The following is a 23,177-nucleotide window of genomic DNA, read 5'->3' on the forward strand; positions in this document are numbered from 1 at the left end:
TTAACAGTGGATATACTACTACTACAAATACAAGTACTAACAGTGGATATACTACTACTACAAATACAAGTATTAACAGTGGATATACTACTACTACAAATACAAGTATTAACAGTGGATATACTACTACTACAAATACAAGTATTAACAATGGATATACTACTACTACAAATACAAGTATTAACAGTGGATATACTACTACTACAATACAAGTATTAACAGTGGATATACTACTACTACAAATACAAGTACTAACAGTGGATATACTACTACTACAAATACAAGTATTAACAGTGGATATACTACTACTACAAATACAAGTATTAACAGTGGATATACTACTACTACAAATACAAGTATTAACAATGGATATACTACTACTACAATACAAGTATTAACAGTGGATATACTACTACTACAAATACAAGTATTAACAGTGGATATACTACTACTACAAATACAAGTACTAACAGTGGATATACTACTACTACAAATACTAGTATTAACAGTGGATATACTACTACTACAAATACTAGTATTAACAGTGGATATACTACTACTACAAATACAAGTATTAACAGTGGATATACTACTACTACAAATACAAGTATTAACAGTGGATATACTACTACTACAAATACAAGTATTAACAATGGATATACTACTACTACAAATACAAGTATTAACAGTGGATATACTACTACTACAAATACAAATATTAACAATGGATATACTACTACTACAAATACAAGTATTAACAGTGGATATACTACTACTACAAATACAAGTATTAACAGTGGATATACTACTACTACAAATACAAGTACTAACAGTGGATATACTACTACTACAAATACTAGTATTAACAGTGGATATACTACTACTACAAATACAAGTATTAACAGTGGATATACTACTACTACAAATACTAGTATTAACAGTGGATATACTACTACTACAAATACAAGTAGTAACAGTGGATATACTACTACTACAAATACAAGTATTAACAGTGGATATACTACTACTACAAATACTAGTATTGACAGTGGATATACTACTACTACAAATACAAGTATTAACAGTGGATATACTACTACTACAAATACAAGTACTAACAGTGGATATACTACTACTATAAATACAAGTATTAACAGTGAATATACTACTACTACAAATACAAGTATTAACAGTGGATATACTACTACTACAAATACAAGTATTAACAGTGGATATACTACTACTACAATACAATTATTAACAGTGGATATACTACTACTACAAATACAAGTACTAACAGTGGATATACTACTACTACAAATACAAGTATTAACAGTGGATACACTACTACTACAAATACAATTATTAACAGTGGATATACTACTACTACAAATACAAGTATTAACAGTGGATATACTACTACTACAAATACAAGTATTAACAGTGGATATACTACTACTACAAATACAAGTACTAACAGGGGATATACTACTACTACAAATACAAGTATTAACAGTGGATGTACTACTACTACAAATACAATTATTAACAGTGGATATACTACTACTGCAAATACAAGTAAACAGTGGATATACTAGTACTACAAATACAAGTATTAACAGTGGATGTACTACTACTACAAATACAAGTATTAACAGTGGATATACTACTACTACAAATACAAGTATTAACAGTGGATATACTACTACTACAAATACAAGTATTAACAGTGGATATACTACTACTACAAATACAAGTACTAACAGTGGATATACTACTACTACAAATACAAGTATTAACAGTGGATATACTACTACTACAAACACAAGTATTAACAGTGGATATACTACTACTACAAATACAAGTATTAACAGTGGATATACTACTACTACAAATACAAGTACTAACAGTGGATATACTACGACTACAAATACAAGTATTAACAGTGAATATAATACTACTACAAATACAAGTATTAACAGTGGATATACTACTACTACAAATACTAGTATTAACAGTGGATATACTACTACTACAAATAGAAGTATTAACAGTGGATATACTACTACTACAAATACAAGTATTAACAGTGGATATACTACTACTACAAATACAAGTATTAACTGTGAATATACTACTACTACAAATACTAGTATTAACAGTGGATTTACTACTACTACTACAAATACTAGTATTAACAGTGGATATACTACTACTACAAATACTAGTATTAACAGTGGATATACTACTACTACTACAAATACTAGTATTAACAGTGGATTTTTCTATTACTACAAATACAAGTATTAACAGTGGATATACTACTACTACAAATACAAGTATTAACAGTGGATATACTACTACTACAAATACAAGTATTAACAGTGGATATACTACTACTACAAATACAAGTATTAACAGTGGATATACTACTACTACAAATACAAGTACTAACAGTGGATATACTACTACTACAAATACAAGTACTAACAGTGGATATACTACTACTACAAATACAAGTATTAACAGTGGATATACTACTACTACAAATAGAAGTATTAACAGTGGATATACTACTACTACAAATAAAAGTACTAACAGTGGATATACTACTACTACAAATACTAGTATTAACAGTGGATATACTACTACTATGACAAATACAAGTATTAACAGTGGATATACTACTACTACAAATACAAGTACTAACAGTGGATATACTACTACTACAAATACAAGTATTAACAGTGGATATACTACTACTACAAATACAAGTATTAACAGTGGATATACTACTACTACAAATACAAGTATTAACAGTGGATATACTACTACTACAAATAAAAGTACTAACAGTGGATATACTACTACTACAAATACAAGTATTAACAGTGGATATACTACTACTACAAATACAATTATTAACAGTGGATATACTACTACTACAAATACAAGTACTAACAGTGGATATACTACTACTACAAATACAAGTATTAACAGTGGATACACTACTACTACAAATACAATTATTAACAGTGGATATACTACTACTACAAATACAAGTATTAACAGTGGATATACTACTACTACAAATACAAGTATTAACAGTGGATATACTACTACTACAAATACAAGTACTAACAGGGGATATACTACTACTACAAATACAAGTATTAACAGTGGATGTACTACTACTACAAATACAATTATTAACAGTGGATATACTACTACTGCAAATACAAGTAAACAGTGGATATACTAGTACTACAAATACAAGTATTAACAGTGGATGTACTACTACTACAAATACAAGTATTAACAGTGGATATACTACTACTACAAATACAAGTATTAACAGTGGATATACTACTACTACAAATACAAGTATTAACAGTGGATATACTACTACTACAAATACAAGTACTAACAGTGGATATACTACTACTACAAATACAAGTATTAACAGTGGATACACTACTACTACAAATACAATTATTAACAGTGGATATACTACTACTACAAATACAAGTATAACAGTGGATATACTACTACTACAAATACAAGTATTAACAGTGGATATACTACTACTACAAATACAAGTACTAACAGGGATATACTACTACTACAAATACAAGTATTAACAGTGGATGTACTACTACTACAAATACAATTATTAACAGTGGATATACTACTACTGCAAATACAAGTAAACAGTGGATATACTAGTACTACAAATACAAGTATTAACAGTGGATGTACTACTACTACAAATACAAGTATTAACAGTGGATATACTACTACTACAAATACAAGTATTAACAGTGGATATACTACTACTACAAATACAAGTATTAACAATGGATATACTACTACTACAAATACAAGTATTAACAGTGGATATACTACTACTACAAATACAAGTATTAACAGTGGATATACTACTACTACAAATACAAGTACTAACAGTGGATATACTACTACTACAAATACAAGTATTAACAGTGGATATACTACTACTACAAATACAAGTATTAACAGTGGATATACTACTACTACAAATACAAGTATTACAATGGATATACTACTACTACAAATACAAGTATTAACAGTGGATATACTACTACTACAAATACAAGTATTAACAGTGGATATACTACTACTACAAATACAAGTACTAACAGTGGATATACTACTACTACAAATACTAGTATTAACAGTGGATATACTACTACTACAAATACTAGTATTAACAGTGGATATACTACTACTACAAATACAAGTATTAACAGTGGATATACTACTACTACAAATACAAGTATTAACAGTGGATATACTACTACTACAAATACAAGTATTAACAATGGATATACTACTACTACAAATACAAGTATTAACAGTGGATATACTACTACTACAATACAAATATTAACAATGGATATACTACTACTACAAATACAAGTATTAACAGTGGATATACTACTACTACAAATACAAGTATTAACAGTGGATATACTACTACTACAAATACAAGTACTAACAGTGGATATACTACTACTACAAATACTAGTATTAACAGTGGATATACTACTACTACAAATACAAGTATTAACAGTGGATATACTACTACTACAAATACTAGTATTAACAGTGGATATACTACTACTACAAATACAAGTATTAACAGTGGATATACTACTACTACAAATACAAGTATTAACAGTGGATATACTACTACTACAAATACTAGTATTGACAGTGGATATACTACTACTACAAATACAAGTATTAACAGTGGATATACTACTACTACAAATACAAGTACTAACAGTGGATATACTACTACTATAAATACAAGTATTAACAGTGAATATACTACTACTACAAATACAAGTATTAACAGTGGATATACTACTACTACAAATACAAGTATTAACAGTGAATATACTACTACTACAAATACAAGTATTAACAGTGGATATACTACTACTACAAATACTAGTATTAACAGTGGATATACTACTACTACAAATACTAGTATTAACAGTGGATATACTACTACTACAAATACAAGTATTAACTGTGAATATACTACTACTACAAATACTAGTATTAACAGTGGATTTACTACTACTACTACAAATACTAGTATTAACAGTGGATTTACTACTACTACTACAAATACTAGTATTAACAGTGGATATACTACTACTACAAATACTAGTATTAACAGTGGATATACTACTACTACTACAAATACTAGTATTAACTGTGGATTTTTCTACTACTACAAATACAAGTATTAACAGTGGATATACTACTACTACAAATACAAGTATTGACAGTGGATATACTACTACTACAAATACAAGTATTAACAGTGGATATACTACTACTGCAAATACAAGTATTAACAGTGGATATACTACTACTACAAATACAAGTACTAACAGTGGATATACTACTACTACAAATACAAGTACTAACAGTGGATATACTACTACTACAAATACAAGTATTAACAGTGGATATACTAGTACTACAAATACAAGTACTAACAGTGGATATACTACTACTACAAATACAAGTATTAACAGTGGATATACTAGTACTACAAATACAAGTATTAACAGTGGATATACTACTACTACAAATACAAGTATTAACAGTGGATATACTACTACTACAAATACAAATACTAACAGTGGATATACTACTACTACAAATACTAGTATTAACAGTGGATATACTACTACTACAAATACAAGTATTAACAGTGGATATACTACTACTACAAATACTAGTATTAACAGTGGATATACTACTACTACAAATACAAGTATTAACAGTGGATATACTACAACTACAAATACAAGTACTAACAGTGTATATACTACTACTACAAATACTAGTATTAACAGTGGATATACTACTACTACAAATACAAGTATTAACAGTGGATATACTACTACTACAAATACTAGTATTAACAGTGGATATACTACTACTACAAATACAAGTATTAACAGTGGATATACTACTACTACAAATACAAGTATTAACAGTGGATATACTACTACTACAAATCCAAGTACTAACAGTGGATATACTACTACTACAAAAACAAGTATGAACAGTGGATATACTACTACTACAAATACAAGTATTAACAGTGGATATACTAGTACTACAAATACAAGTACTAACAGTGGATATACTACTACTACAAATACAAGTATTAACAGTGGATATACTACTACTACAAATACAAGTATTAACAGTGGATATACTAGTACTACAAATACAAGTATTAACAGTGGATATACTACTACTACAAATACAAGTATTAACAGTGGATATACTACTACTACAAATACAAGTATTAACAGTGGATATACTACTACAAATACAAGTATTAACAGTGGATATACTAATACTACAAATACAAGTATTAACAGTGGATATACTACTACTACAAATACAAATATTAACAGTGGATATACTACTACTACAAATACTAGTATTGACAGTGGATATACTACTACTACAAATACAAGTATTAACAGTGGATATACTACTACTACAAATACAAGTACTAACAGTGGATATACTACTACTACAAATACAAGTATTAACAGTGAATATACTACTACTACAAATACAAGTATTAACAGTGGATATACTAGTACTACAAATACAAGTATTAACAGTGAATATACTACTACTACAAATACAAGTATTAACAGTGGATATACTACTACTACTACAAATACTAGTATTAACAGTGGATATACTACTACTACAAATACAAGTATTAACAGTGGATATACTACTACTAAAAATACAAGTAATAACAGTGGATATACTACTACTACAAATAGAAGTATTAACAGTGGATATACTACTACTACAAATACAAGTATTAACAGTGGATATACTACTACTACAAATACAAGTACTAACAGTGGATATACTACTACTACAAATACAAGTATTAACAGTGGATATACTACTACTACAAATACTAGTATTAACAGTGGATATACTACTACTACAAATACTAGTATTAACAGTGGATATACTACTACTACAAATACAAGTATTAACAGTGGATATACTACTACTACAAATACAAGTATTAACTGTGAATATACCACTACTACAAATACTAGTATTAACAGTGGATTTACTACTACTACTACAAATAATAGTATTAACAGTGGATATACTACTACTACTACAAATACTAGTATTAACAGTGGATTTTTCTACTACTACAAATACAAGTATTAACAGTGGATATACTACTACTACAAATACAAGTAATAACAGTGGATATACTACTACTACAAATACAAGTATTAACAGTGGATATACTACTACTACAAATACAAGTATTAAAAGTGGATATACTACGACAACAAATACAAGTATTAACATTGGATATACTACTACTACAAATAAAAGTATTAACAGTGGATATACTACTACTACAAATACAAGTATTAACAATGGATATACTACTACTACAAATACTAGTATTGACAGTGGATATACTACTACTACAAATACAAGTATTAACAGTAGATATACTACTACTACAAATACAAGTACTAACAGTGGATATACTACTACTACAAATACAAGTATTAACAGTGAATATACTACTACTACAAATACAAGTATTAACAGTGGATATACTAGTACTACAAATACAAGTATTAACAGTGAATATACTACTACTACAAATACAAGTATTAACAGTGGATATACTACTACTACAAATACAAGTATTAACAGTGAATATACTACTACTACAAATACAAGTATTAACAGTGGATATACTACTACTACAAATACTAGTATTAACAGTGGATATACTACTACTACAAATACTAGTATTAACAGTGGATATACTACTACTACAAATACAAGTATTAACAGTGGATATACTACTACTACAAATACAAGTATTAACTGTGAATATACTACTACTACAAATACTAGTATTAACAGTGGATTTACTACTACTACTACAAATACTAGTATTAACAGTGGATATACTACTACTACAAATACAAGTATTAACAGTGAATATACTACTACTACAAATACTAGTATTAACAGTGGATATACTACTACTACTACAAATACTAGTATTAACAGTGGATTTTTCTACTACTACAAATACAAGTATTAACAGTGGATATACTACTACTACAAATACAAGTATTAACAGTGGATATACTACTACTACAAATACAAGTATTAACAGTGGATATACTACTACTACAAATACAAGTATTAAAAGTTGATATACTACGACAACAAATAGAAGTATTAACAGTGGATATACTACTACTACAAATACAAGTATTAACATTGGATATACTACTACTACAAATAAAAGTATTAACAGTGGATATACTACTACTACAAATACAAGTATTAACAGTGGATATACTACTACTACAAATACAAGTATTAACAGTGGATATACTACTACTACAAATACAAGTATTAACAGTGGATATACTACTACTACAAATACAAGTATTAACAGTGGATATACTACTACTACAAATACAAGTATTAACGGTGGATATACTAGTACTACAAATACAAGTATTAACAGTGGATATACTACTACTACAAATACAAGTATTAACAGTGGATATACTACTACTACAAATACTAGTATTAACAGTGGATATACTACTACTATAAATACAAGTATTAACAGTGGATATACTACTACTACAAATACAAGTATTAACAGTGGATATACTAGTACTACAAATACAAGTATTAACAGTGGATATACTACTACTACTACAAATACAAGTATTAACAGTGGATATACTACTACTACAAATACAAGTATTAACAGTGGATATACTACTACTACAAATACAAGTATTAACAGTGGATATACTACAACTACAAATACAAGTATTAAAAGTGGATATACTACGACAACAAATACAAGTATTAACAGTGGATATACTACTACTACAAATACAAGTATTAACAGTGGATATACTACTACTACAAATACAAATATTAACAATGGATATACTACGACAATAAATACAAGTATTAACAGTGGATATACTACTGCTACAAATACTAGTATTAACAGTGGATATACTACTACTACAAATACAAGTATTAACAGTGGATATACTACTACTACAAATACAAGTTTTAACAGTGGATATACTACTACTACAAATACAAGTATTAACAGTGGATATAGTACTACTACAAATACTAGTATTAACAGTGGATATACTACTACTACAAATACAAGTATTAACAGTGGATATACTACTACTACAAATACAAGTATTAACAGTGGATATACTACTACTACAAATACAAGTATTAACAGTGGATATACTGTTACTACTACAAATACTAGTATTAACAGTGGATTTACTTCTACTACAAATACAAGTATTAACAGTAGATATACTACTACTACAAATACAAGTATTAACAGTAGATATACTACTACTACAAATACGAGTACTAACAGTGGATGTACTATTACTACAAATACAAGTATTAACAGTGGATATACTACTACTACAAATACAAGTATTAACAGTGAATATACTACTACTACAAATACAAGTATTAACAGTGGATATACTACTACTACAACTGCTAGTACAATAGAACTCATTTGTACATTATTTAATCTGCATCAAATTCAAATGTACAATCAGAATATTGAGTTCATATGCACATTCAGGCCTTCAAAACTTCTTGCAAAGCTTTAAAATAATAATAATAGTAATAATAATAGTATTAAAAATAAATAAATTATTAATAATAATAATAATAATAATAATAATAATAAAAATAATAATAATAATAATAATAGAGAACATTACAGATACAATAGGGCATTTGTTTCCAATTCTTAGCACTTGGACCCTAATAATGCATTTAATTCATCTAATTTAGTTCCAGTGAACAAACAACACAGTTATTTTCTGTGTTTTGTGATTTTGTAACTATTTGAAGAATGTGCCAACACTGGAGAGAACCAGACATTTTTAACATATTTTAATATTTCTGTTATTATTTGTTATTTTCTGGTCTCATACACATCTCTTAAGGAGAAACCATCAAATATTGGTTGTCTTGAAAATGTTTCATCGATTGCCTAACTAGTTGATTTTGTCTCTCTGCTTAATCTGGTTCCAGACAGATGTGTTTGTTCTGTTCTGTTCTATTGCATTTCAGTGACCACCTCTACTGTTTCTGTGTGTTTTCATGTAGAAAGAAGCCGAAGGTGGATTTGAACTGAAACCTGAAAGTCATATCTGGAGGAAGACCAGGATCACTGGATTCCAGCAAAAATGGATGGAAGACCCACCTGTGACCAGTGTGGAAAGACTTTCACCAGAATGAGTGGGCTGAGGAAACACCAACGTATCCACACTGGAGAAAAACCATATGATTGTGACGAGTGTGAGAAGAATTTTTTCACCGCAAGTGACTTAAAAAAACACCAACGCAGCCACACTGGAGAAAGACCATATAACTGTGACCAGTGTGAGAAGACTTTCACCACAGCAACTCACTTAAAAATCCACCAACGCATACATACTGGAGAAAGACCATATAACTGTGAACAGTGTGGGAAGACTTTTACCATTGCAAGTAATTTAAAAAAACACCAGCGCGTCCACACTGGAGAAAGACCATATACCTGTGACCAGTGTGGGAAGACTTTCACCACAGCAGGTCACTTAAAAATCCACCAACGCATCCACACTGGAGAAAGACCATATGACTGTTACCAGTGTGGAAGGACTTTCATCACAATGAGTGTATTGAAGGAACACTTACGCATTCACACTGGAGAAAAACCACATGACTGTGAGCAGTGTGGGAAGACTTTTATCATAGCACGTCAGTTAAAAATCCACCAACGCATCCACACTGGAGAAAGACCATATGACTGTGACCATTGTGGAAAGACTTTCATCACAACGAGCGGGTTGAAGGAACACTTACACATTCACACTGGAGAAAAACCATATGACTGTGACCAGTGTGGGAAGACTTTCGCTTTGGCAAGTAAGTTAAAAAGGCATCAACGCATCCACACTGGACAAAGACCATATAACTGTGACCAGTGTGGAAAGACTTTCAGATCCTCTTCCGCTTTACGTTCTCACCACTCTGTTCACCACAAGAAGTTGATGTACCCCTGTGATAGGTGCACAAAGATATTCTGGTCCTCTTCCTCTTACAAGTGTCACCAACAGACCCATATTGAAGAGAATCCCAACCAGTGCAGATTCGGTGACAGATCTTTGATCACAGGTTCACAGTGTACCAAACATGAACATGTCAAACATTTGTACAAAAGACAAAAACTGAACATTTCTACAAGAAGTCAGACTCTAGACAGTCAGTGTCATAACACACCAGAACAGCTGGTGTGTTATCAGTGTCCAAACAGATTGTGGTCATCCTCTGCTCTCTCCCATCATCAGCTCAGATGTGAATCATCAGCGTCTGGACCAAACAGTTCCTCAGCGTCAGATGAGAAGAAGAAACACAGTGTGTGTGAACCAGCAGCACCCACTTCTTCTGACAAGAACATCAGACTTCAAAACCTCCAGATCAGACTTCACAGGATCCAGATGTGAAGACAAACACCAGACTGAAAGCTGTGTTTTGTTGTCTTCAGAGTCCAGAAGTGTGTTCTAATGCACCACTCTGTAGCAGGAAGCAGGAGGTGACATCACTGATAAGGCGGGGGAAGGGAAGGGTAGAAATCAGACCCACCTGAGAGCTGTGTGGTGGAGGGAAACTCAAACAAAGGAGAGACTGGAAGGAGGTCTGATCGACAGGAGAAGTGACAACGACAAGGAAAGGAGGAAAAGACTGAATGTGACTTTAAGTGAGGAATCTGGAAGTGGACTGGTGTGGACCCAGGACTCTCTCTCTCTCTCTCTCTCTCTCTCTCTCTCTCTCTCTCTCTCTCTCTCTCTCTCTCTCTCTCCCTCTCTTTTCAAACTGTAATCTCATTGTTAGCTGGTGCTGTGTGTTTGGGTGAATTCAGGGATGCTCCGTGGGAATGGAAGTTAGATTTAGTACCTGAACAGCTTTCTATTAACTTTTGTGTTCATAATTAGACTTCATTTGTAGACTGCATACTGTGGTTTGATTATTATGTATTTGATTGTGGTTAGTATTTTGTAACATGAATTTAAAGTAACTTGTGGAGCTATTTACTACGATGGTGTATTAGGGCCACAGAGGAAAAAAAAAAAAAACGCTTGTCACTACGAGAATAAAGTCATTATTTAACAAGAATAAAGTCATAGTTTAAAAAAAAAACCTCATTATTTAATGAGAATAAAGTCGTTATAAGTGCACTGCTCACAATGTATATAGTTTCTTTGTTATACTTGTTTTTGACTTATTTCTTTCATTTAGTTCATTTTGTTTGCTTATGATTGTATATTATTACTAGACGTTGCAAATACTTTCTTTATTGTAAGTTTCTGGGGAGGCCCACGATAAACCACTTTGGTTTTTGGCTTCCCTGGCATGTCTTTTATCATTATTATTATCATTATTATTATTATTATTATTATTATTATTATTATTCATTCATTCATTTTCTGAACCCGCTTTATCCTCACTAGGGTCACGGGGGTCGCTTGGAGCTTATCCCAGCTACATAGGGGCGAAGGCGGGGTACATTATTATTATTATTATTATTATTATTATTATTATTATTATTATTATTATTATTATGTTTTATTGTCTTGTATACATGCAAATGAACAATAAACAATTCTACTCCGAGTTTGAGTCCAACAGAAGGGAAAGTTCCTGCTTCACTTGTTGCCTTTGCTGTAAAACCAGAAACTCTGTCGAATTTTCAAAATATTACGACTTTAATCTCATAAAATAACGATTTTATTCTTGTTAAATAATGACGTTTTTAAAACTACATCTTTATTCTCATTAATTAATGACTTTATTCTTGAAATGTAACGACTTTATTCTCGTTGTGACAAGTGTTTTTATTTTCTTATGTGGCCCTAATACGCCGTCGTAATTTACAGAACAATTTAACCTTTTTAAAATAATCTTAAAGCATAAAAGATTACTAGTTAAGTTTAACATAAAACTGTAAAATGAACTAAACCAAAATTCATGAGTTTAAATATCTTAATAAAATGCACTTTACTCATTTTACATGATCTTTCCAAATCCTCCGTTTGTGGTTCAAATCTTAATATCTTACTAAAAGTTAAAATCTAAAACTATTTCATCATTAGTCGTAATTTAAACACTTTAAATAAGTTATTTCTAAAAACTCCTGTTTACATAAGTGCTCTCAACTTGCTGTGTTCATTTAATTCTATTTAATGTTGATGGAATCTGTATAATTTATTGTGTAACTTAACTGCTGACTTACTCAGTTAAGGTTGTATCTACTTTAGCTTATTTTATGTTGTATGGTATTTACTCTGGTGTTTGTTTGTTTCCTGTTTAAAGGTTTTTGACCTAATCTGATCATCTAATCAGCTAAATCATCTGATTGAATTCATCTAATTGTCTGATCGCCTGATCCCTGTTCTAAAATAAATGGAGAAATAATTGGACAAAAGGTGAAACTTCAGCAGTGAGTCTGTCCCTTCCAAGTGTGGGAAATCACACAGAAAAGACAGGGAGACTTGTCTCTCTCTCTCTCTCTCTCTCTCTCCTCTCTCTCTCTCTCTCTCTCTCTCTCTCTCTCTCCTCTCTCTCTCTCTCTCTCTCTCTCTCTCTCTCTCTCTCTCTCTCTCTCTCTCCTCTCTCTCTCTCTCCTCTCTCTCTCTCTCCTCTCTCTCTCTCTCTCTCTCTCTCTCTCTCTCTCCACTGCCAACTAGTGTCTGGGTTTAGAATTTCACCTTGTGTTTCAGTGGATGCATTGAAGTCAGACTGAGGAGGGAACTTCACTGCCATGCATTAGACGTTTGGACTGAAATAATGGGAGTCAGACTGATTACACATGTTCTCTACAGTCTTTATTTCAGCGCTGATTCTGATCAGAACTCTATGGGTTAAGGAAGCTGTCCAAATATTCATGGACATAAGACAGATATGTGTGCATATGAGTCTATAGTTGTGCAAAAAATAAATATTTGTAAACGTTTGAATGAGTTCAGTCGTATATAAAATGTTTTGTGTGTATTTTATCAGAATACAAATGAATAAGTTTTGACATCAACAATTACAAACAGTGCCTGTCAAACAACCTCCTGTTTGATGGAAAATCACTGAAATGAACAACAAAAAATCTGAATCCACAGCGTCGCCATGACAACACCATTAGCAGAACTTGTTACTACGTTTTGAACAGTAACGTCTGCACATGATTCTGACTAAATCTGAGTTTGTTCAAATACAATGACAGTAAATTACAAAAAGAAGCTAAAAAAGAGAGTTTCAAATCCAAAATGGTGGACACTGAGTTGAAGTCATGTGACTGGTTTAGTTTTTGGTCTGGGGTGATGGACGTGAACCAGATTTCACACATGTAGGTGAACCTTGTGGACTGTAGAGGTGGAGCATTAGGGGGCAGCACTGCACCACTGTTATGTCCATTCAGGAACTTCATCAACAAATAAACTAAATGACTTTGACTGACGTGTTGTTGTGTGAGTTTTTGAACACGTTCCATCTAAATTCAGTTCCATTTCAGGTCCAATCCAGAGTAATCATGTCAGCAGATCCAACAGGCCCCGCCCACACACTGGGACTGGATCTAATTCTATCATAAAGCTGCTGTAAATGGGGAATAAAACCATGTGGAGAACCATGTCCCTGGACCGTCCAGGTCTGGACTAAGACGCCACTGTTTACAAGGTCTGGATCCAAGACCCTCTGCTTTCACACACTTTCAAACTCCACTGTCAATCACATCAGGAGGAAACGGACAGAAAAGTGGTCCTGAAACGAGTGGAAGTTCAAGTCCATAAATCCAGTCCCTGTCCACAGTTGGTATCTGTGCTGTTGACTGTAGAGGACAGAGCTGATGGGGACGTTTATGGTCCAATAAACTAATAAAATAAAATAAAATTCTCTTCTCTGGGTGTCTTCTGCAATGACTTAAGTGACCACTGTGTTGTCGCTGCGATTAGAAGCGCCAAGGTGCAAAAATCCAAACCCCGTATAATTTTTAAGAGGAACCTTAAACACTTCAATGAGCAAGCTTACTTCCATGATTTGAGTAATGCTGATTGGATGAAGATTAGATTAATCCCTGATGTAGAGATAGCGTGGGCATTCTTCAGGGACACTTTCATGCAGATTGTGAATAGACACGCCCCCTTTAAGAAGTACAGAGTAAAGGGCCGTGAAAACCCTTGGTTTTCTCCTGACCTGGCTGATAAGATTCATGAGCGCAACCTGGCCTGGGCCAAGGCTAGGAGAACTGGCTCTATGGCTGATTGGACTGTCTTCCGTCACCTTAGAAACAAATGCTCCACTTTGATAAAAAATGCTAAATCGGAATATTATCTGTCACTCACTACTGACAATCTAAATCACCCTCAGAAATTTTGGAAAGTTATTAAATCACTTTCTGTAAGTAAAAGTGCCCAGACTCTCCCAACCTATGTTTTAAAGGACTCTGTTCCAGTTTATGACGGACAGGAGATTTTAAATTGTTTTAATAAGCATTTTATATCATCTGGCTCTTTGTTTGACTCGGTGGGAGCTGCTCCTGTGGAACCTTACACCCACTTCCCAGTATATACTGGTGAGCCTTTTTATTTCTTACCCTTTTCTACTCAGGAAGTTCTTAAAGCTCTTAAAGCATTGGACCCCAGAAAACCTTCTGGACCTGACCTAATGGATCCTTATTTTTTAAAGTTGGCAGCAAATTTTATAGCGGAGCCTCTGACAATTCTTTTTAACCTTACAGTGGTAAAAAATGAAATTCCCTCTGTGTGGAAATCTGCATTTGTTCTTCCCTTACTGAAAGGGGGTGACCCGGCGGTTTTAACTAATTACAGACCGATATCGAATTTGTCGGTACTAGCCAAAATTCTTGAAGCTCTTGTGAATGAGCAGTTAAAGGAGTTTTTATATTCTAATGATATCTTATCAGAATATCAGTCAGGTTTCCGAAAAAACACAGTACTGTCACTGCCGCAGTGAAAGTGACAAATGACATCAGAGTTGCGCTTGATAAGAAACAGCACTGTGCGTCACTTTTTATTGATTTGGCCAAAGCATTTGACACAGTTGACCACAATATTTTAAAACTTAAACTCTGTCAATCAGGACTCTCACAGGATGCAGGTGGTTGGTTTTCAAACTACCTGAGTGACCGGACTCAGTGCATCAAATTTACTGGCCAGTGTTCTGACTTTGTTGCTGTCCACAAGGGGGTGCCACAGGGCTCTGTATTAGGTCCCCTCTTATTTATTATTTATATTAATGACCTGGGCATGCATACGCCAGGTGCTAATTTGCATTTTTATGCAGATGATACAATTATATACTGCTTTGGATCAACTCTTATCCAGGCGATTGAATCCCTGCAGAAAGCCTTTGTTGCTGTCCAGTATTCATTAATTCAACTGAAACTGGTCCTCAATGCAGACAAGACTAAACTTATGTTGTTTTCCAATTCAAGGACACCTCCGCAAACATTACCCTCAGTGACCACTCTGGAAGGAAATGTAATTGAGGTGGTCCACACACATAAATACCTGGGGGTTTTAATTGACAACTCCCTCACTTTCAAGCCACATGTGGAAAACCTTGTGGCGAAATTGAGGCTAAAGTTGGGATTTTATTTTCGTAACAAATTGTGTTTTTCTTTTAAAGTAAAAAAGTGTCTTGTTGCTGCGACTTTTTTATCAGTATTGGACTATGGAGATGTTTTATACATGAATGCTTCTGCTCAGTGCCTCCAGAAGGTTGACAGTGTCTACCATGCTTCCTTGAGGTTTATCACCAACTGTAAAGCATCAACTCACCACTGTGAGCTGTATTCGCGGGTAGGATGGCCTGCTCTGACCACCAGAAGGACCAACCACTGGTACTTGTTTATATACAAGGCCATACTTGGCCTCTTACCTGGCTACATCTGTTCCTTAATTGACAAGAGAAATTCTGAAAATTATTCTCTTCGAACAAACGAGTGCATTCTGCTGTCTGTTCCATTTTCCCGCGCAGAAATGGGTAAAAAGGCTTTTAGTTGTTCTGCACCTCATGTATGGAATCAGTTACAGAAAGACTGGAAACTAACTGAGTTGATTTCCTTGAGCACTTTTAAGTCCAAATTGAGAGTTCTTGAGGCCAATTCCATATCTTGCACCTGCTTTTCTTAATCTGCCTGTACATCCAATTTTTATCATCTGTTTTTGTCGAGTGTGTGTGTATGTTGTATGTATTTTTGTAACTATGTGTTGCATTGCTGCTGCCTATCTTGGCCAGGACACCCTTGTAAAAGAGGTTCTTAATCTCAATGGGACATTTCCTGGTTAAATAAAGGTTAAATAAATAAAAAAAAAAACAAAACAAAACAAAAAAAAAAAACACCTGTTAGCACAAAGTCAGATCCAGCTGCATCAGCTGATCTTTGACCTGGTCCTGCAGGTTGGGACTGGTTTATGGTTTTACTGGTCCTGGTTTATGGTTTTACTGGTTATGGCTTCGTCTCAGACACGTGAGACAGAAACAGGAGGAGGAGCAGAGGCTTTAAGCGTCAGGACGGACTGGTGTGTGCAGACCAACACACAGCTTTGTCTCCAAACAGACGCCTTCAGACGGCGTTCAGCCACAGGAAGTGGAGCTTCGTCAACACGTCTGGACGCGGCTTCGATCGACACAAACGGGACCGGACCGGACTCTGCCGGTTTTGGTCTCAGACCGGTGAGTACTGATGAGCTCCTCCCTGTGGAGCTGGTTTTAGGAGGTGTTTAGGGGTCACTATGGAACACATTTAGGCTAGGTGGAGCCACTGCAGGGGGAAGGAACGAGGAATTACTGAGAATGAGCACAAGTAGATCTGGACGGAACCACCCAACTGTGAGAAGAACACACAAAGACCCAAGGACCTTTAGAACAGGGTTACACACTGAAAAAAAATCTGGAATTTAACACAAGTTTAACCGTTTATTTGACAGATTTTTCCTGTATTTTTAAGACACAGGAAAATATCAATGAAATGACAAAAACAGACTGTGATTTTACATGTCAAATGGAAAAGAACACGAAAAAACTGGAACTGAATAACCATAAAATTAAAATGTTTTAATAGATTTTTTTTCTACAGAAAAATATAATTAAAATACATTTGCAAATGTGTCGTAATTTCACCAATATTTCTTTTCTATTTATGAGATTAAACTGTTAATTTAAAGTTTAATTCTGTAAAACAAAAATAATAAAGCAACATAAAATTCCTGACAGTTAACAGTAACAGAAGTATTAGTTCTGTCAGTTGAACCAGACTTGTTTGTTCATTGACAAATATCTTGTGTAATTACAGGAGGTTTCACAACAAAAATGTTGAATAAATGTATTTTTGTGAATGTATAACATGTATAAGCACTGATAAACTGTCCAAATACAGTTTTTATCAGTGGAGTGGACAACTGAGTCTGACTGAAAATTATATATATGTGTGTGTGTGTGTGTGTGTGTGTGTGTGTGTGTGTGTGTGTGTGTGCATACGTACACACATATACATACATACACACACACACACACACACACACACACACACAGTTACAAACACACACACACACACAAATACACACACACACACACGCACACACACACAGACACACCTTGACACACACAGACACGCACACCCTGACACACACAGACACACAGACACACACACACACACACACAGAAACACACAGACACATACACACAGACACACAAAGACACACAGACACAGACATACAGACACACACAGACAAAGAAACACACACACATACACACACAGAGATGCACACAGACACACACGCAGACACACACACACACACAAACACAGACACACACACACACACATATGTGTGTGTGCATGCATACATACATATACACATATACTGTACATATATACATATACAGACACACACACACAGACACACATAACCACACACACACACAGACACAATTAAAGACACACACACACACACACACACAGAACCACACACACACAGACACACACACAGAGACACAATTACAGACACACACACAGACACACAAAGACACACACAGTCACACACACAGAGACACACACAAAGACAGACACACACACGAACACACACACACACACACACGCACACACAGACACTGACACACAGAACCAAACACACACAGACACACAAAGAAACACACACACACACACACACGCACACAGACACACATTGACACACACCGCCACACACAAACACACAAACCTACACACAGGCACACACACACAGAAAGACACACACACTCAGAAACACACAGACACACACACAGACAAAAAGACAAACACACAGACACACACAGACACACACACACACACACACACACACACACAGACGCACAGACAGACACAGACACACACAGAAAGACACACACACACATACGAACACAGACAAACACACACAATCACAGACACACACACAAAGAGACACACAGACACACAGACACACACACAGATCCACACACACACAGACACACACACACACACACAGACACACAGAGAAACAGGCAGACACACACAGATACACACAGACACACACACAGACACACACACACAGACACACACTGACACACTGGCACACAGACACAGAAACACACATACACACAAACACAGAAACACACACACACATATGTGTGTGTGCGTGCATACATACATACATATACATATATACTGTACATATATACATTGTCAAGTTGGGTAGAGGTTAGGGCCCCTCAGGTTGATATAGGCATAAAAGTGGAAACATATGATCCAGGGTAAAAACAGTGATTAAATATAACGTAATATTGACATGATGAAAACAACCGGCTATCTGCCGCACCCAAACTGGTCAAAACTGGAAAGAAAGGGAAGTTCCAATGGAGACATCTGGACATGACTCATCCATTGATGAAGTCATCTGGGTGTAGCCGGGGGATGTCTAAAGTTCTGTTAAAATCTAAAAGGGCTATTATAGCTCTTCAGAAGTACGAGACGCTCCGAAAGAGAGGGTGCCCTACGTGTCCTACGTAGAGATGAGACTTAGAGTTATGCTCTTTTAGGACCAGAAAAGAGTGTGGCAGATTGGCTTCTAAGTTATTAATCTTACTTCTCAAATAATGCTGGAGGTTTCATCAGATAGAGTAACTTTGCATCGAAGAGTCGAGATTTGAAGACAAAGACCTATCTCATCTGTGAGACAACGGATCAAAGACTTTAAAGACAAGAATTGTCTTTTAAGAGACTTTTACCATCTTCACGGGGACATTGTCAACAAGAAAGCTGTTCACCGGAGTTTATTCGGTTTTTCCCTGTTTGGTCCGGACTGGAAAAGAAGAAGATTTTTATATTTCTTAATTCTTTTTCCTTTTACCCAGCATTGGATTCATCAGTTTTGGCCAAACTGATGAGTTCCTCTTCTAAATTGTATCAATTTTTTTATTTTAGTGAAAATTGAACTTTTTTCCAATTTTTCTCTAAATTCGGAAACAGTAGTTTTTCCTTTTTTTCCTTTTTTTCTTACCTTGAGGACCTCAAGCAAGGCAACCGTTTTGGGACAAGTTCAAAAGGACTCAAAGGACTGAACTGTGGGTTGAGGGATTACAACAGGGATTGAGTTGAAGTAAGGAAAGTAGAAGTCGGCTAAGTTTAATGATTACAATTATAGATTATATCTTTAGAGGTCCAGTTTAATGATTCTATTATTGATTAACCGATTGATGATTTATGTATATGCTTTGCTTTGCTAAGATTGCCTACAATAAATTCATAAAAAGTACATTCTAAATTCTCCTTGAGTTATTCCCAATGTGGTGCATTATGTTGGTGAATGTAAAAGGTTAGGCTATTGTGTGTATAACATCAAAAGTCTTGAAGATATCTTAGCCCTAAATCCACCTATCATCATTTATGTGTCCCGAGGGTCTTCTATTCCTGACCTTCAAATTATTACCTGTCATGTAACAAGTGCACTAAATCCATGTGAAACAGCTGCCACAACCAACTGGGCTGGTATTATTACTGACCATTGAGTGGGTTTCTCCTGGCAGTTCTGGTACCAGAGTTAGCGGGACAGAGGTTGGAATTAAAGGTAGTTAGAAGACAGGCGAGTGTTTCAAAATTTATTCAGCTAAGTAGTACCTCTTCGGGTTAGTGTGGGAGGGTAAGACCCCAGTTCAGCTACGAGAGGTCAGGACCCTATCTAGACGGAGAGCTGAATCACGGCAGTACCGAGGGCAGTACCGAGGGTTTAACACGTACAGACACACACACACAGACACAATTACAGACACACATATACACACACACAGACACACACACACATATATTTGTGTGTTTGCATACATACATACATGCATATATATATACATATACTGTACATATATACATATACAGACACACACACACAGACACACATAACCACACACACACAGACACACACACGCACACACAATTACAGACACACACACAGACACACGAACACACACACACGCACACACACAGACACACACACAGACACACAAAGAAACACACACACACACAGACACACCTTGACACACACAGACACACACAGACACACAAACCTACACACAGACACACACACACACACACACACACACACACACACATAGAAAGACACACACACACAGAAACACAAAGACACACACACAGACAAAAAGACAAACACACAGACAGACACAGACACACACACACATACGAACACAGACAAACACACAGAATCACAGACACACACAAAGACACACACATACACACACACACACACACACACACACTGACACACACACAGACACACCTTGACACACACAGACACACACACACAGACAGACACACACACACAGACACACACACAGATACACACACAGAAACACACTCAGACACACACACACAAAGAGACACACAGACACACACAAACACACACAGAGCCACACAAACACACACACACACACACAGGCAGTTAACAAACAAATAAACAAAGAACAAACACCTCTGGGACAGAAATGACTATAAATGAACATAACCTATGGTCCACCATGCTGGTTTGTTTCCATCTAACTCCCACAATTCCTTGCGCTCAGGCAGTTTGGTGTGACTCCCCTGGAACGAGTGTCGTCTGCTCAGACTTCCTGATAAACTCCTGCTGTCCCGTCAAACTCACGCTGAACTAACCTGACTTCAATGAGGTCAAACACAGAAATTAGAATCCCATTATCACCAAACACAAGTTGGACTAGCTTTACACTGTGTCCACAGTTTGGACCATTAGCAAAAGAAAATACACAGAAAAAGAAATACCTGCAAACCAACAAGGTGGAAGTGCTGCTGGGGCTTCTGGGTCATTATCCACAGGTGCTCTTTGGAAACTTAGATAGAAAATTATTATTATTATTATCATTATTATTATTATGAAAAGTTCCACATAGAGAAAAAAGTATTTCTGCCGTGCCACAGACATAGCACTGGGTGTTTATGGGTTCATTAACCTTCAAATCCAGCAGCATTTCTTCATGTGTTCAAACAAAGTGACTTCAAACATTTTGTCAAATATTAACTTAATATCATGTGTTGTTTTGTTTTTCCTGCTGTTCACAGTCCCCTTTTATTCTCATCTGTTATTGCCATGTTATGGTTCTTCCAGTTCAAATGTTCCTGATACAGGGTCATAAAATATGGTGTTGGAACCAGATCCTGTTCATATTATCTGATGTTCGTAGACTTTATGACCCATCAGTCTCTGCTAACTCAAAGTCCATGTTTATAGTTTGGAGTAGATTTAATGGTGTTAAAACAGAGCCTGAAAACACTGGACACATTTACAAAAATAATCACATTCACAACTTGAACCCAGAGGAACAGAATGAAAAACTAACAGGTGTGGATTTAAGGACTTTGAAATCCAATCAAATCCAATTTGATTTATATCGAAGCACATGAG

At 34.7% G+C, this 23,177-nt stretch overlaps 3 protein-coding genes across 3 annotated transcripts in view; 2 read left to right on the top strand and 1 right to left on the bottom strand.

Annotated features, from left to right (window-relative positions):
- LOC115433979 (zinc finger protein 271-like) overlaps nt 1-23,177 on the bottom strand; it is a gene marked incomplete at its 5' end in the record, with an annotated part of 219,668 nt that overhangs the window by 119,884 nt on the left and 76,607 nt on the right. The gene's annotated exons all lie outside the window — the stretch shown is intronic.
- LOC115434010 (zinc finger protein 431-like) overlaps nt 1-23,177 on the top strand; it is a 215,746-nt gene that overhangs the window by 3,395 nt on the left and 189,174 nt on the right. The window lies entirely within an intron of this gene.
- LOC115433694 (NACHT, LRR and PYD domains-containing protein 12-like) overlaps nt 17,689-23,177 on the top strand; it is a 41,043-nt gene continuing 35,554 nt past the window's right edge. The window contains exon 1 of the mRNA XM_030155153.1: nt 17,689-17,913. Coding sequence (XP_030011013.1) covers nt 17,689-17,913 — 225 coding nt within the window. The remainder of the gene's footprint in view (nt 17,914-23,177) is intronic.

This window comes from Sphaeramia orbicularis, chromosome 2 (genome assembly GCF_902148855.1).
Source record: "Sphaeramia orbicularis chromosome 2, fSphaOr1.1, whole genome shotgun sequence".
Classification (NCBI taxonomy): Eukaryota; Metazoa; Chordata; class Actinopteri; order Kurtiformes; family Apogonidae; genus Sphaeramia; species Sphaeramia orbicularis.